Below are 17,527 nucleotides of genomic sequence, written 5' to 3' on the forward strand. Positions count from 1 at the left end.
AGGGGACTAGATTTAATGACCCAGGAGGTCACTTCCAGTCCTGTGTTCCTCAAAATCATTACAAAATTTTAGCATTTAATATCGTCTCTTGCAACAGAAAAACTAGGTTATTTAAGAGAATAATAATAAATCACAACAGCACATTTAGGTATTAATGATTCAAATTTTGGGATTATCTACTTAACTTTACTTGCCTTGCACCTTAACCATGCAGCGATGATAAAAAACATTAGTTGAAAGTTTTTATAATAAACTATCCTGTCATGCCTCAAAGTTCATGGAAATAATAAAAAAAAAAAATGCTAAGGAATTTTTAAAAATACTACTTTTTTTTTTACTTTTGTTTATAATAACCCTTTAAGCATGTGAAACTGAACATTGTTTACTGAAAGATGTTTTGGGGCTGCAGCACGCATTAGAGCTGTGACGTTTGGACTGACTTATTTTCATACATAAAATTGAGGACCTAAGCATTTCCCTGCAAAGCAAATTACAGATAATACTCTGACTTTGGAAGCTTTATAACAAAAAGTGGTAAATTAATTTTCTGTCTAGCAGCTCTGCATTTTCCCTGCAAGTTTCATTTTAGAGACCTCTATTACATAAGATCAACTAAAAAAAGGACAGAAGTTAGTCAGAAAATATTTTTTTTTGTTACAGTGATCAGAAAACTGGTAGGTTTTGACCCTACTTTTGCTCTTTACATTTAATCTCCTGTGCCCCTGATCGGTACCGTGACATCACATCTCTAACAGGAATGGGGCTCAGCAGAGGTAAAGCTTCCTTTTAATAAACTAATACCACCAATTTCATTCAGTGACTCACCCACCAGTAAGTATAGTATAGTCATGATAGCCAGTAAATCCTCTTCCTGACAACTATCTGTTCTGTCAATCCATAATGCCTCAGGCATCTTAAAGCCCATGTCTATTTCAAAACCTGGACCTCCTAGCATGACAGTTCAATCAGCTGCAGTAATGGCACCAAGCCAGTAACAGTGGCTGTTGGATTTTTCAAGACTTTTGATGGGAATGTTTACAAAGAACATATTACTTCTGTTCAGGGTCTACTTTTTCTTAATTATTCCTGATGTTTTCCCATCATGCTCTGACCTTCCTGGATAGTTATTTCAATCCCTTTTCGGAAAGTGCACAGCACGAGAATGAATTGTCAGGAATAATAAAGAAAAATAGTGGTGAATTCCCCCAACTCCTTCCCCCAACAGTGGCAATACACCTTTTCTAAAAAGTTGCTGCTTTTAGCTGAATTTAATTTACTGTCATCTTAAGAATTATAGCACTATTAAGGAAATAATTCCTGCACAGGTAAAAACATTTGAAGTTTTAGACTAGGATAACAACAAAGAAAAGAAAGTTTATCACATGCAAGCTATCCTTTTCAATCCCCGTATGTTACGGACCCTATTTCTGTATTCAACTTATGTACTAAATTTCAGTACTACTTCTTTGAGAAGCAAAGTGTACTAGTATTTAAAGCACAGGTAGGGATTAAAAATATCTGTTCTTTACATCCAGCTCTGCCCCAAACGTCCTGTATGATCTCAGGCAAATCATGTAGGTTTAATTTTTCAGAATTTTGGGTCACCTTAATTTTGGGTTCCCAGTTTAGAGGGACATCAGGTCAGATCTTCAGAGATGCAGCGCCACATCTCCACAGACATGAATGGAAACTGAGTGCTCAGCACCCCTGAAGAAAAGGCCTCCAGTGTTTCAAGCTGGGCCCCTGCGTTGAGACAACCAAACTTAGAGGCCACTTTTGAAAATTTTGGCCCTGTGTGCTTCAATTTCCCCATATATAAAAATGGATAACAACAAGTACACAACTCACAGGGACACTGTGAGAATTAATATGTATTAACATTTGTAACTTTGAGATCCTCAGCTGAAGGCACTAGAAAGTCCAAAGCATTATTACCGTTACAGGCTCTTCAGGACATTACTGCCTTTACAGGCCATCTATTCACTCTTCAGACAAGTCACATTTATAGCATTTCCCACATAAGGAAACACAGCAACAAGAAAAACATTGAGTTTCCACTTGATTTTACTGGCACAAGTTAAAGCTACATGTCTCTGGGCTTGTGCTTCAGGAAATGGACAATACTTACCGCCTTCCAGTTATTACAGGCAAGAAGTCATTGGATTTGGCTTCAATTATTTTAAACGTTACTTTCTGTAAATCTGAAATGCCCACAGCCATATCTTCTAGCATCCCAATTTCCTCACCTGTACAGAAACATTACAAAAGATGTTAACAGATGCAGATGTGACTGACTAGCTGGTGTCTATACCTGAAAGCGTTCTAGTACAATAATAAGTGTAATACATTTCAAACCGGAGTGACTAAAATTACTCTACTAAATTCACATTTAAGGCATCTAAATAAAAATAGTTGAGAACTTTCTTCACCGAATGACCTTACCAGTGTTTGTGGGTGTTGGATACTTTTGAAAATCAGGTCATTACATTCAAGGGACACAACTTTAGGGCAGCCAGGTTTCAAAATTTTGCCCATATTGACAAGCCCTTTAAAGACTGTTCTGCTCTTGGAGGGCAAATATTTTGAGTATTATAATGGGTGCACCTCTGACAGACTTGAGACAGAGAGCCCCTTATACTGAGGTAGTCTTATAGTGGGGGACAAACAGTAAAACTTGATTTTGGGACTGGCAAAGGGCTGCTTAGATACCGACTGTCCCTACTTAAGTGGGATAGTCGCTATTTTCAGAAAAAACAACTCGGCCTGACTTTAAAAAATCCATTCTTTTCAGTGCACTTCAAGGTGCGTTGCAATTTTTCCCTCCAAATGTCCCACTTAATAGCTATCCGTGTTGCCATCTGTGATTCAGAAACCTCTTGGTGCCAACTGGCAGAGTTACAGGTATGTAGGGTTACAGGGTTCACCAAAAGGAGTCATGTAAGGTCTCTTCTGAAAGCCTGTGTCACCCTGGTCATTATAATCATTACAAAATGTATGTGCAGATAATATATAAAAAGATGTGTGTGTGTGTGTGTGTGTGTGTAAACGTGGGAAATTATGTTCTTAAGTCCTTGTAGTTAAAGGGAAGTCACTCAAAGGTAGAATGCCTTAAGGAAAACTTCTCCATACAGGAGGTGGGAGACACTTATCTCCCTAGCTAACTATTGTGTATTGAGTGTCTTGTGGTAGAAGTTTATCAGCATCTGAAGTCAAATGCTAATGAAGAGCTTGCGGGGGACTTCAAAATAAAATTAACAGGAACAGGTAAACAGTGGGATTTGAGGGGGGCAGGGGTTATCCTATTTTCAATTGAAAATCAAAGGTATGGTCTGGTTATCTAGTGGTGAAAAAATACACTCTGGAATCCTTCACCAAGGAAATAAACTGACAGTGGGTTTGCTTCATGAAAAAGGGGTCTCAGTTGGCTGAAATCACTGGGAAGAACTTTGGGTGAGATAAACTTCTTTATACAGGAGAACAACTTGTTAGTTAAGTTTTGGCTATAAAAAGCACATTACAATTTTGTTTCATAAGTAATCCTTTGTTTCCGACATTTCTGTCTGCTATCAAATGAATCTGCTATCCTTCCTTAAATAAACCTGTACTTGCTTTCTCTATAAACAAATCTAAGTACTGTGTATTAAGCAAAGTTGTGTTCTAAGGTGAACTAGTAAGCTGTGGTGTATTGCATCATAGCATCTATGAAGCAGTTGGAAATTTAAATAGCTTAGTGCTATCTTCACATCACAAGCCTGACATGTAATTTCCAGAAATACTGACTGGCAGGAGATTATAGATTTAGTAGCTATTTAAACTGGGTATCTGGGTTAGTTGTATAAACCAATTATTTGGGTCAGCCTAAACACCTGTACTAGTATAGTTTACAGTATTTTTCAAATATAAAAGTCACAATAGTTGTATTGCAGAAACTAGTCTGTTGTATTAATGACATTACAATTCAGCACTCCACATGGAATAATTAGAACGTATGTTTTCAAAAGAAACTGAACAAAAACAGATTACTATACTTTATTATGCTGAACTGACATATAGTACTATATCAATGGCTTTAACTGTGCTATTGTATGGAAGCCTGCTGTTTTGTATTAGGGTAATATTTGTTGATTCAATAAGCCAAATTACTGAATAAAAGTTAAAATAAGAACCTACTGGGTGAACTTCTTGGTTTGTAAAGAAGACTAAGCAATGTTGTTCCAGAGGAATACTTACTATACGTGCTGAGAAGTCCTTCGTATTGAACAATTAACCCAACAGTATGAAGCTGCTGTAGGAAGCCTTGATCATGTAAACTTGTGTGCAATTTGATTATAAAGCCACAGACCAATCCAGCAAGCTAAACAAACAAACAAACAAAAAGATGGTAGAAATTTTGTGGGGATACAGGTTGTACTTTGGTGACTGGAGAACAAGATGGAAATTACTGTTTGGCGAATATATATAATCTCAATTGTATATTATGGTATTTTGTAGGGTAACATATACATAAAATATATGGATCTCATTCTGACCTTAAATTGGTTTTACACCCATGAAACTTCATTGACTTCCAGTGGGGTTACTTCTGATTTACACTGCTGTAACTGAGATCAGAAAGATGCCCTTAAGTCTATTAATATTTAAGGTTGGGGTTTTCAAAGGAGCCTAGGTAATTAGGCACCCAACTCCTATTTAAATTAGATGACATTTATTCATTTAAGTCCCTTAGGCTCCTTTGCAAACCCAACCTAAATCAATTAATTGCTCATCATAGTACAGAAAATTAAAGTGAATGAATTAAAACAAATGAAGGAGTTGTGTTGCGTTAAAAGAAACAATGAATACCTGCATGTATGTCATGATTAATTACAATAATGAAAATAACAAACAGTAATCACAACAGAAAAACAGTGACTCAAGAAGCACCTACTGCTTGACTAAAGACGATGTCTCTTCGTAGGGTCAGCATCAAATGCTGTGGCAAGCCACATGCAAGTTCCTGAAGTAGAACAAAAGTCATTGATTGCTTTGCCCTTGTCACCACCTCTCCCATGCAGTCTTTGAGTGTAATTATGAGGGGATAAAGCTGCTCATACCAGTCACCTGGAACAATACAGAACATGAAGACTAGTTATACTGTAGAAAAACAGGTAGATGAAAGCTTTTTCTCGGGGACAGAGAAGTTGGCAGTGGCTGTGTAGATCCTCCAGTCCTTCCAACCCCATTCTAACCATTATGCTAGAGCAGGCTCCATGGAATGGTTATCCTGGGGAAAATATCCATCTCTCTTCCTTCCCCTGTATATCTCCCCTGCAGGGGCGGCTCTACATATTCCGCCGCCCCAAGCAGTCATGCGCGGGAGGCGCCCCGGAGCCCCGGGAGCAGCGGACCTCCCGCGGGCTTGACTGGTGAGGGTCCGCTAGTCGCGCGGCTCGGCTGGACCTCCCGCAGCTGCGGGCGGTTCGCTGGTCCGGCGGCTGCGGTTGAGCTGCCGCAGTCACGCCTGCAGGAGGGCCACTGGAGCCGCGGGAGGAGCGCCCCCTCCGCAGTCATGCCTGCGGCAGGTCCGGTCGTCCCGGGGCTCCGGTGGACCTCCCGCAGGCGTGACTGCGGCAGGTCCGCCGGCCCAATCTGCCGCCCCTGCCGGCAAGTGCCGCCCCACGCGCGTGCTTGTCGCGCTGGGGTCTGGAGCCGGCCCTGCTCCCCTGTGTCTAAACTACATACTCAGGGTGGGAGCTGGGATTAGATTTAATCCCAAACAAATACTCCTGTATAAATCTAACTGTCATATTTACGTGTGTTATTATTTCCATAGCACTATAGTTATTCACAGCTCTGTAAGAAACACGTGGAAAGGCATGGGGCCAGATGTGTAAATTGTTATAGCTCACTTGAAGTTCATGGAACTATGACTGAAAAAGCACAAATATAGCACCCATCTATAAAAAAAGAATATAAGGACAACCTGGGGAATTACAGACCAGTCAACTTAACTTCAGTACCTGGAAAGATAATGGAGCAAATAATTAATCAATTTGCAAACACCTTGAAGATAATAAGCTGATAATTAACAGTTAGCATGGATTTGTCAATAACAAATCATGTCAAACCAACCTAATAGCTTTCTTTGACAGGGTAACAAGCCTTGTGGATAGAGGGGAAGAGGTAGATGCGGTATATCTTGACTTGAGAAAGGCTATCTCGCACGACCCTCTCATAAACAAACTAGGGAAATACAACCTATGTGGAGCTACTATAAGGTGGGTGCATAACTGGTTGGAAAACCGTTCCCAGAGAGTAGTTATCAGTGATTCACAGTCAAGCTGGAAGGGCATATGGAAAGGGGACCCCCAGGAATCTGTTCTGGGTCCGGTTCTGTTCAATATCTTCATCAATAATTTAGATAATGGCATAGAGATTACACTTATAAAATTTGCAGAAAATACTAAATTGGGAGGGATTGCAAGTGCGTTGGAGGATAGGATTAAAATTCAAAATGATCTGGACAAACTGGGGAAATGGTCTGAAGTAAATAGGATGAAATTCAATAAGGACAAATGCAAAATACTCCATTTAGGAAGGAACAACCAGCGGCACACATACAAAATGGGAAATGACTGCCTACAAAGGAATACTGTGGAAAGGGATCTGGGGGTCACAGTGGATCACAAGCTAAATATGAGTCAACAGTGTAATACTGTTGCAAAAAAAAGTGAACATCATCCTGGGATGTAGTAGCAGGAGTGTTGTAAGAAAGACACAAGCAGCAATTCTTCCACTTTACTCCACACTGATTAGGCCTAAACTGGATTATTGTATCCAGTTCTATATGCCACATTTCAGGAAAGATAAGGACAAATTGGAGAGAGTCCAGAGAAGAGCAACAAAAATGATTAAAGGTCTAGAAAACATGGCCTATGAGGGAAGATTGAAAAAATTGGGTTTGTTTAATCTGGAGAAGAGAAAACATTATAACAGTTTTCAAATACGTAAAAGGCTGTTACAAGGAGGAGGGAGAAAAATTGTTCTCCCTTAACCCTTGAGGAAGGAACAAGGGAGGTTTAGGTTGGACATTAAGAAAAAATTCTTAACTGTCAGGGTGGGTAAGCCCAGGGAGGTTGTGAAATCTCCATTATTGGAGATTTTTAAGAGTAGGTTAGACAAACACCTGTCAGGGTGACTGGAGTGCAGGGGACTGGACTAAATGTGCAGGGGACTGGACAGATGACCTCTCGAGGTCCCTTCCAGTCCTCTGATTCCTAATGTGTTCCTGAGCTGCTCATTTGAAGCCTTAGGGATCTCTCCAGGTGGTCCAATAATCACTGGGATCGTTTTTTGACAATTTACACCAGCTAACAATTTGTTCCTCATTCCTGCACTGAAGAGTTTATAATCTAAGTTATACAGAGCTGAACAAATACAGTTTAGTTGTGAGAGTGGGAGCTTCCCACATCTAACAGGAGATCAGCCTTGGAAGGCAAGGAAAAGAAGCAGCTGGGTGCAGGATTAGCAGACTAATGTATGGTATGGGCATTAGTCATTCTTCTCTATCTTTTTTGAACTTCTTTCTATTTCTTTGTTTTGGATATTTAAGGATAATAAAATGACTTTTGGAATTATCTGAAGGACAGATGTTGGTAATGAAAATAACTATATATCACAATATTTTGAAATATATTTTGATGTTTTATTAAAGTGCATATTAAAAATAAAAGATTTTCAAATAATGAAATACTTTAAAAAATGGAATGCTTGAGTGAAATAAAAAGGAATACAACAAACATATCTTAAAATTAGATGTGAATCCAAACCACCCAGGAATTGCCTAATCTCTAATACATCACACCCAGATTCACCCTCCTCAGGAATCTGTCCAATTTTCATCACCTTACCTTAAGAATTCAGATGTGTAGAAAATACCAAGATTATACAGTATGTGACAGACTGAATAACACACAGCAAGCCACCGTATTTGCTGTGGATTGGTGTTATGAAGGATCACAGACTTAATGAAAATATGTTCCATTTAAATATATTGTGATAGACCCAGGCCAGTTGGGTACAGCAGAGTAGTCCCATTGGGATCCAGGAAGTGGGCGGGCTTCCCTTAGGCTGGGGGGAGGTCCTTTGGCAGTGGGTGGGCGAAAGCTTCCACCCGCCCATTGCTAAAGAACCTCCCCCCAGCCTAAGGGGAGGATCCACAGGTCCAGCATTCCAAATAATTGCGGGGGACAACTAAGGAGTTAACAGGAATGGGAGTGAGGTCACAGAGCTAAACGAAGGGAACCTGACAGGGACCAAGTAGAGAATCCCGGATAGCGCCCACTGCTCCTCGAAGGTGTCAAGGGAGCCAGCAGATGCTGCCCAGAGGAACTCTGCACAGATACGTGAACGGACTGAGGAGTGGAAATAGGCCCCACAGTTGCAGGAAACCCCATCAGCCAACCTCCTCTCCCTGGTTTTGTAGATGGTCATTTTGGCCAGGGCTAGGAGGAGGTTGACAAGGAAGTCCCACGACTTTGTTGAGCCATGGATAGGGAGTGCGTCGATGAACAGGTGAGGGGAAAAGTGCAACCAAAACCGTAATAATATATCTAAGAGAAGCTAGAATAGGGGCTGCAACCTGGTGCACTCCAGATATACATGAGCCATGGTCTCTCTCACACTGCAAAATGGGCAGGTGTCTGGGAGGGGAGTGAACCGCACCAAGTACACGCCCGTGCTCATGGCTCCGTGAAGGAGCCACCAGCTGATGTACAGCAGAGTAGTAAAAAGAAGATATACGGGCCACTGGTTAAGCAGTTTTCTGTTCTTTGGCTGACCAGAGCGGGGTGGACACATGACTCAAATTAGCTACAAAGAGTCAGTTGAGGCCGTTAGTCTAATGAGAACACCTGACTCCAATTAACCTGCAAAGAGTCGGGTGAAGCTGTTAAGCTAATGTGAACACCTGACTCTAATTAAGGCTCCTCTGATATTGTAAAAGAGCTGACTCCGCTTAGGCTGGGGGAAGGAAAAGGAAGCCAGAGGAAAGGAAGTGCAGCTGGGTAATGAAGACACCCTCAAGTCACTGGAAAGGGAGCCCTAAGGTAAGGGTGAAGAAGGCATTAAGAGAGAGAAGCAGGAGAGCTGTGGGGGAAGTGGCCCAGGGAAGTGTAGCAGCTCTGGAGGTGAAAGGTCGGCTGCCAACAGCTGCTGCCACTAGGGTCCCTGGGCCGGAACCCAGAGTAGAGGGCGGGCCTGGGTTCCCCCCAACCCACCACTACAGAAACACCTCCTGGAAGAGGAAGACAGACCACGTCAGGACAGGAGGCTAAACTGTTCTTGAATAAGCTCTAGGGACAACAGAGACTGTGGGAATTCTCTCACCAACCTCCTTGCTGACTTATGATGAAAAGGGCTCAGTAGACTGTACCCTGGCCCTAGAGAGAGAAGGGTCGCAGTGAGCCACTGAGGCTAGCATAGACCTCCTGGAAGTGCGGGACCCACAGAGACAAGGTCGGAGATCTGCCACAGTATAAATTAAGTTGGAGATAATGGCAAATTGTTTCAAGTAACATTCCAAGCCAGATCAGTGAAGGACTAATTAACACTGGAAAGGGAAGACAGCGGTGTTCTGTGGGGAAGTTAATTTAGACTATGATTTGAAAAGATATACCCATGAACTAAATTCTGACCAAAAGTGTATGTTATAAGTTGGGAACTATGAAGGATAAAAGAAACTTTTGAAATGCTGGGTTGCAGGAGGTAGGAAATAATTATGAGGTCAGGGCAGTCATCTAATGATCTGGATTTCTTGATAAACTGGGCCCATTCAAACAAAATGTGTTTTAATAAAACCAAATGAAAAGTTATACATCTGAGAAAAATGAATGCAGGTCATACCTATTGAGCTGGTGACTGTATCCTGGAAAGCAGCGCAGTGGACTAGGAACTGAACACGAGCACCCACTGCAGTGCAGTGGCAAAGTCCAGTGTGATCCTTGGACATATAAACTGGGGAGTAGTTAGTAGGAGTAGGGAGGTGATTATATCTCTGTATATGACATTGGTGAGATGGAGACTGAAATGCTGTGTACAGGTCTGATGTCCACATTTTTACAAGGATGTTGAGAAATTGGAGAGGGTGCAGAGAAGACCCACAAAAATGATTGCAGGTCTAGAGAAAATGCCTTACAGTGAGAGATTTAAAGAGCACAATCTGTTTAGCTTATCAAAAAGACTGAGAGGTGACTTGATTACAGTGTGCAACTACCTTCATGGGAAGAAAATAGCAAGTGCTAACAAACTTAGCAATCCAATGGAGAAGGTCATAAGAACCAATGGCTAGAAACTGAAGCCAGACAAATTCAGATTAGAAATTAAACATAGATTTGAACTGTAATGGTAATTAACTATTGGAACAAACTAATAAGGGAAGAAGTGGTGGATTCCCCATTTCCAGATGTCTTCAAATCAAGCCTGGATGCCTTTCTAGTTCAAACAGGAATAATTTAGGGAAAGCTCTATGGTCTGTCTTATGCAGGAAGTCAGACTAGATGATCACAGTTGTCCCTTCTGGCCTTACAGTCTATAACTCTATGAAGATATGATTTAGCCAAACACTATATAAGTTATTGGGCTCATGACAGGGGTAACTGAGAGAAATGTAAAGAAACACAGTAAGTCATACTAGATGATCTCGTCCCTTCTGGCCTTAAACTCTACGAATCTATGAAATAAAACCGTTTGCCCAGGAAAGCAAACACAATAAATGAGATTGGAAGACACAGCATGTGCTGTGCCAGAGAAGTCATTCTATATGCGATAAGAGCAGAGTTTATTGTCATAGTATTAATATGAAGGATGCTTCAATGCCTGATATGGTAATAAGCAAGGTCACATCTGACCACATTAAAGTAGTCTCAAAAGTATAATTGACATTCATCCTGTTTCAAGAGGTAAAAGATTGGTAATCTCTACACTGCAACTGGGAGTGAGCCTGTCAACTTGGGCAGACAGACTCGCACTAGTGGGGCTTGAGCTAGCGCACTAAAAAATAGCAGTGTGGGCATTCTGGCTTGGGCTGGAGCTCAGGCTCTGAAGCCTAGAGGGTTGGGTGGGCTTGAGAGCCTGAGCCAGGACATCCACATTGCTATTTTTAGTGCTCTAGCTCAGTTCTGTCCATCTTGGCTGGGAGACTCACTTCCAGCTGTACTATAGACATACCCCAAGGCAGTGGTTTTCAAACATTTTTTTCTGGGGACCCAGTTGAAGAAAATTGTTGATGTCCGTGAACCAATGGAGCTGGGAATGAGGCGTTTGGGTGATGAGAGGGGCTCAGGGCTGGAGCAGGGGGTGTGGGAGGGGATCAGGACTCTGGGCTGGGGGTGCAGGCTCTGGGGTGGGGCTGGGGATGAGGGGTTTGGGGTGCAGGAGAGGGCTTTGCATTTCAGGGGGTGCTCAGGGCTTGGGCAGGGAATTGGGGCTCGGTCTTACCTCAAGCAGCTCCCGGTCAGTGAAGCAGCAGGGGTGCTAAGGCAGGCTTCCTGCCTGTCCTGGCACCATGGGCTGCACTGCGCCCCGGAAGCAGCCAGCAGCAGGTCTGGCTCCTAGGCAGAAGCATGCAAGCAGCTCCACACACCTCTCACCTGCAAGCACCGCCCCCCACAGCTCAACCAGCCAATGGGAGTGCAGAGCCGGTGCTTGGGGCAGGGGCAGCACGGTGTCAGAACAGGTAGGAACTAGCCTGCCTTGTCCGGGCAGCACTGCCAATGGGACTTTTAACGGCTGACCAGACACGTCGCGAACAAGTTCCTTACATTCCGTGACCCTGTACTGAGTCGCGACCCACAGTTTGAAAACCACTGCCCTAAGGTGCTGAGGGTCAGGCAAAAAGACTGGCAATCACAGAGAAAGAGAGAGAGAGAGCACAGTGTAGAAATGTGTCATATTTTCTGATCTTGTTTCTAAAAATTCGTTGGATTGAGACTACCTGGGGAGAGCTAAAGAGTCTTAGATCTAGGCATGGTTTTCTTTGACAAGCTTTATTTGTTTAATTTAAGATGCTTTTGAATCTTAGAATTTTATTACAGTCTTATCTTTCAGTCAGGAAAATAAACTTTTGAACCCCAGTGAGAGGGAGAAGTGGAACCAACGATATGTAACTGGGACCACTCAGTCAAAGGAGATAACCCATCGATATTACAAAAAATCACAGAAGTAGTTTCTTTTTATTATAAATATACTATGTGTTACATATGGCGTTCACTGCTTCAAGGAATTATTGAGGCACATACCGTGACAGGATTTTAAAAAGGGTTAGATAATTTTTTAACCATCAATATAATTTAATAACTTACTTTATATATAACTTTATATGACTTACTAACAACACTTAGTGGTTACAAGCAAGTTACGATGATCGGATTTCAGTTTCAGGTTCTAATTATTATTATTATATTAATCATGCCTAATGACTAAGCAAGAATGGGTCCTCATTGTGCTAGACACAGAGTAGTAGAAAGTTCCTGCCCTGAAGAGCTTACAATCTAAATAGGAAGTCATCTGAATTTTCTTCCCTCTCTTTCCCAAAGTATTCCACATAAGATTCAGTGCACTGGTTGTTGGGAGAGTGTGCTTTCTTCTATAGCATCAAATTTTGTCCACTGCTGACTTATCAAGAAAGAGACTATTGTATCTGAACCAGTGGGCTAGAAAAGAATGGCAATTGCAGTGCAGGGCCATAGGCCTCTATCGTCTGTGTTCAATGTACAGTAAGTAAAGAAAAGATATTACTTAAAGACTTTTCATCTCTTTTCTTAATGAAAGGTCTCAAATACAGTTTGCAAATATATACACATAGCAGAACCCTAATTGTGTGAATACTCCCAATACCTTCATAACTGTGGGTTTATATAATCAGATTTACCCTGATTATAGCACAGAGCTGGCTCAGCAGAAAAGGAGAGGAGGGGAGAAGTCTTCCAGGGAGCTTCAGTTTTGCAAAACTCGTAAATGCTGCAGGACTGACATTTGGCTCCTAGGGAGCTCACAAGCGCTGCACGACTATATCTCCCACAAGCCTTAGGGACATCACAAGAGTGGATCTTAACTCAGTGCAACCCTATGGAATATAACTACACTCCAGTTAACACAGACTTTTCAGCTTAAGAGATTTCAGACATGCACACAACATTTAACTTACCACCAAAACAAAGTCACTTCTGAGATTAACAGCTGTTGCTGTCAAAGAGTACACAGCAACCTATACCCAACTGAAACTTCATTGTGAATAGACAGAATTCTAATTATTCAAACTGAAATTTATGCTGGACAACAGAATAAAAACCCTTACTCTTGTCAGCATTGGGAGTACTTTATGTTAATACCAACATCACTATACCAATTAATAAAGTACTTTTGAAGATCTAAAAGCATGGAAGTACTAAACATTATTCTACTCAATTATCAGAGGTGCTTAAAACCTTGGTTTTATATCTCACACAAAAGGTGGCACCACCAATAGCACCATACTCATTAATGTCATGAAAATCACTGGAGATTCAGTAATTGGAACCTCTTTCTATATCTAGTACTGAACTAAAACCACTTCCTGCACACCTGGGAAGTCTCTAGGCATCTCCCTGCAACTGTGTTTGTAGTGTCATCGCCCACACAGTGATAAAAACAGGGCATGCCTGATTAACTTGATCTCTGAGAGTTGACCTTGTATATTAAATAAACAAGGGATTCATAAGGATAATTTTATTTTTTTAATCAAAAATTCTCACACTGAATATCTAAAAATGTCTCAACTCTTGTTGAATTTTTAAGTTCCACAAACGCTATGAAATGGCAGCAAAATTACCCATCAAAATATTTATATCACTTACAATATACATCTCTTTAGTAATGTTTTAAAAAGCAGTTTTCCAGAATCTCTAGGCTCACTACATTTCGTCTGATCTAGGAGGAACACATTCAGTTTTGGACAATAATAGAATGTTATTCTAGAATATAAACAGAATTGCTTTTTTCCTGCAGGGTACAAGATAAAATTATTCAAACTGAACTAAATTACTTGTACCAATCATCTGACTGATTGTTTACACTGAATTTTTGTTCATTCAGTCAACACAGAATATGTTTAATCTCCAGTAGGTGGAGCTAGAAAATAAGTCTGAAACAGGATTGCATTATCACTTATTATTCCCCATTATAAAATTAGAATAGCCCTTTACATTTAGAAACTAGGGAATTTACCCACTGAAGGATAAAGTCTCATTTTTTTAGTTTAAAAAAAAAGTAAAGATTAGTTTTTGAATAAGTACCAAACTGCCTAGCCTGGAGACACCATAGGGAACAACAGTACAAGCTTCCCCTCTATGCCCTGTCAATATGCCTCTAAGGGTGGTCTCCATGATAATTCAACCCTTGGCATCTCTAAAAAAACACCAAGAAGGATGCCAGTTGTGATGGTGGGTTTTCAGGTGCAGACACTTTTCCACTAGGAACTGAACTGAGATCACCAGTTCATTCCACATAGATTTTTGAACAGCCATCAGAAGCAATTTTGGTAGCTACTGCATTGGGCCTGATTTGAACCAAGAGGTGAAAAAATCTGTGTTCTATTACCAGTCTCAGGAGCCTTCCAGTCCCATGCACAGCCCTAATTTAGTAGGATTTATATACACAGTTCACATCAATTTTAGCAAAAGTTGTGCATGTCAATACCCAGTGGATGAAGTTGTGTCACACGCACACCTCTGAGTGTAAACTGTACACCACCACAAGATATTGATCTCATTTATATTCTCAGTTTTCATCCCAAATACACACACAAGGGCTAAAAGTGAAAGGTGAATTCAGCTTTTTAGTTCTAAATAGTATTTTAAGCCCATTCGCTCAGGAACAACTAGATATTTTTATTTTCAGTGTTTGTGTGCAAACTGTACCCGGTAATGGCAGTTGCAGTCAGTGCTGTTGCTCCTTCAACCTCTGCTTTCACTTCACACTTTTTATGCTACTTAAAAAAGTGTTATTTTGGTTAGCTAACTGCTTAACAAGCTGAGGAAGTTGAGGGTAAATTGCCAGAAATTTAACCATTTTAAAACTGATAAAGCTATGCTCAAATAAAATTTTCATAAATTCAGCTATGAATTTTTTCTTTTGCACAATGAGCTCTTTACTGCTATTAGGCTTCTTTTGGGAACCGAGGTCTATATGATTTATATGAACACCCTCCCCCTCCAACCCCCCTCCACACTACAGTTTGGAGTTTATTACAGACTTCAGCACACTTGGCTAGAGTATAACTCTCTCATATCTGAGAGCATTTCTACGCTGCAATAAAACACCCATGGCTGGCCTGTGTCAACTGACCTGAGCTCATGTTGCTCAGACTATGGGGCTATGATGTTGCAGTGTAGATGTTTGGACTCCCCCCCCTCTCACAGGGCCCCAGAGTCCAGGCTTCAGCCTGAGCATCTACACTTCAATTTTATAGCCCAGTGAGCAGAGTCAGCTGACACAGGCCAGCAGCAGGTGTTTTATTGCAGGGTACACACACCCTGAGAGGCTTTATAGGAGTACTTTATAAAGAGAAAACACTGTTGTTTGAGAGCATGAGCCAGATTCAGCCCTAGGTTCTGTTGTCTTATGTAGTCATAAGTTAGGGTGGGAGAAGCAGTGAGAAGAATGGCAGTGGTGTAAGGTCCCCCACAGCTTCCCCTCTGTCACTTAGGGCTGGTTTACACTGGGGGGGTGGGGGATTGATCTAAGATACGCAACTTCAGCTACGTGAATAGCATAGCTGAAGTTGAAGTATCTTAGATCGAGTTACCTACCGTCCTCACGGCGCGGGATCGACGTCCACGGCTCCCCATGTCGACTCCACTACCGCCGTTCGTGTTGGTGGAGTCCCGGAGTCGACAGGAGCGTGTTCGGGGATCGATATATCGCGTCTAGATGAGACGTGATATATCAATCCCCGAAAAATCGATTGCTACCCGCCAATACGGCCGGTAGTGAAGACGTACCCAGAGTCTGCAGTCAGACAGCACAGCTCCAAACTGCATGTTGCTGTCCTGGAGGGGGCATGGCCTGGAAAGCCAGAAGGCAGTCTTGATTGAGAACACCTCAGAGTCAGTCTGCAGCAGAGCAGTGTGACTACTATGGAATCCTGATTTCAACTTAAAGCTGCGCTTTCCTAGTGGAATTCCTGAGGGAAGGAAGTGGTGCAAACTACTTCTCCCCAGCCCAGTTGTGTGTACTAAGCACAAATACTGACCCTTCAGACCAATACAAGAAATCTATTCATAGCAAAAGTAAAGGCTTGACAGAATCAGGCACGTAAGGCCATGTAAAAAATAAAATAAAAAACATGTCCACGATTACAGGCCAAAGTTTTCTGTGCAATTACCATGGCTATATGCGCAAATAGTCTGTCTGGCAATCAACTGGGAATTTCTGCCTCCCAATACCCAAATTGCATGTGCACAGTGGTACTTGCTCATACAAATTAGGCAAACTACATTAGGATATATACTTTTGGGCACGGTCATAGACTCCTGACCTTTTCAAAATCAGGCCCACTATGTGCACAGCCTAACTGGGCCCTTTAATGAGAACTGAAATGTACTAGGTGTGAGCTAGCAAAACCCCAAGCTTCTCTCTTAGTTTTCCCAGAAACATACTTAGAGGATTCAGATGCGGCTAATTCTAGCTTTGCAGCCTAATACAATACACTCCTTACTGTAAAGGGAGCAAAAATGCTACAGACTTCTGTGGATTTCAACTGTCTCAAAATTAAAATGGTATGAAATTAAAAAAACAGGAGAGTTGAATGACAACAGAAAGCAGAAGGAAGTGGGAGCTATGATAACGAAAAGGTAGCTGGGACTGTACACTATGAGTAATTTCACTATATGCACTATCTAATCTCTTTCACTTTTATTTACATGAACTATGTAAATAAACTACTCAGACAGGATATGAAATGGAACAGACAGGACATAATGAAGGAACAAAAAGTGCTGTCTTAATATCCAACATCAAACAGGTTAGATATAGTCTAATGTCTCAAGGGAAGAAGCAGAAAAAAATAAGCTTCACATGCTACCAAATAATGAACCTTCTTAGTCCAAAATGTATTATGAAGATGACTGAAATAATTAGTCTCAGGTAAACTTCTTAAAAAGAGAGTTCAGAAATCTTATTTACCATGGTTCAAATATTTTATATATTAGTACTATAAAATGACAGTTAATTTCTTCCTCTTTCCAATGAGGACTTTGAGCTAGGTTTAACTCAAAGACAGTAGCTAAGCCCTTTGTGAAGGGGCCATGTCTTACCACACATTTGTGCAGCATTTAGCACAATGGGACCCCCATCCCGAGAAGGCATCTGTGTATTACTGCAGTAAATGTAATAAAATAATAACAGCTTCATCTCTTTGCTGTATGGAAAGCAGAACCTGCTGTAATGTTTATTTTAACTGTACAACTTTGATGCAGAAGTGGAACAATTTACTGTTTATGGAGATTGCTAT

The 17,527-nt window shown here is 41.3% G+C and overlaps 1 protein-coding gene across 11 annotated transcripts in view; it reads right to left on the reverse strand.

Moving 5' to 3' along the window:
- Positions 1 to 17,527, reverse strand: part of INPP4B (inositol polyphosphate-4-phosphatase type II B) — a 554,905-nt gene that overhangs the window by 119,888 nt on the left and 417,490 nt on the right. For all 11 annotated transcript variants that reach the window (XM_039539756.1, XM_039539755.1, XM_039539753.1 and 8 more), the window contains 3 exons: positions 4,928 to 5,100; positions 4,231 to 4,354; positions 2,129 to 2,246 (listed from right to left, as the gene is read on the reverse strand). In XM_039539756.1, coding sequence (XP_039395690.1) covers positions 2,129 to 2,246; positions 4,231 to 4,354; positions 4,928 to 5,100 — 415 coding nt within the window. The remainder of the gene's footprint in view (positions 1 to 2,128; positions 2,247 to 4,230; positions 4,355 to 4,927; positions 5,101 to 17,527) is intronic.

Source organism: Mauremys reevesii, linkage group 5, assembly GCF_016161935.1.
Source record: "Mauremys reevesii isolate NIE-2019 linkage group 5, ASM1616193v1, whole genome shotgun sequence".
Lineage (NCBI taxonomy): Eukaryota > Metazoa > Chordata > Testudines > Geoemydidae > Mauremys > Mauremys reevesii.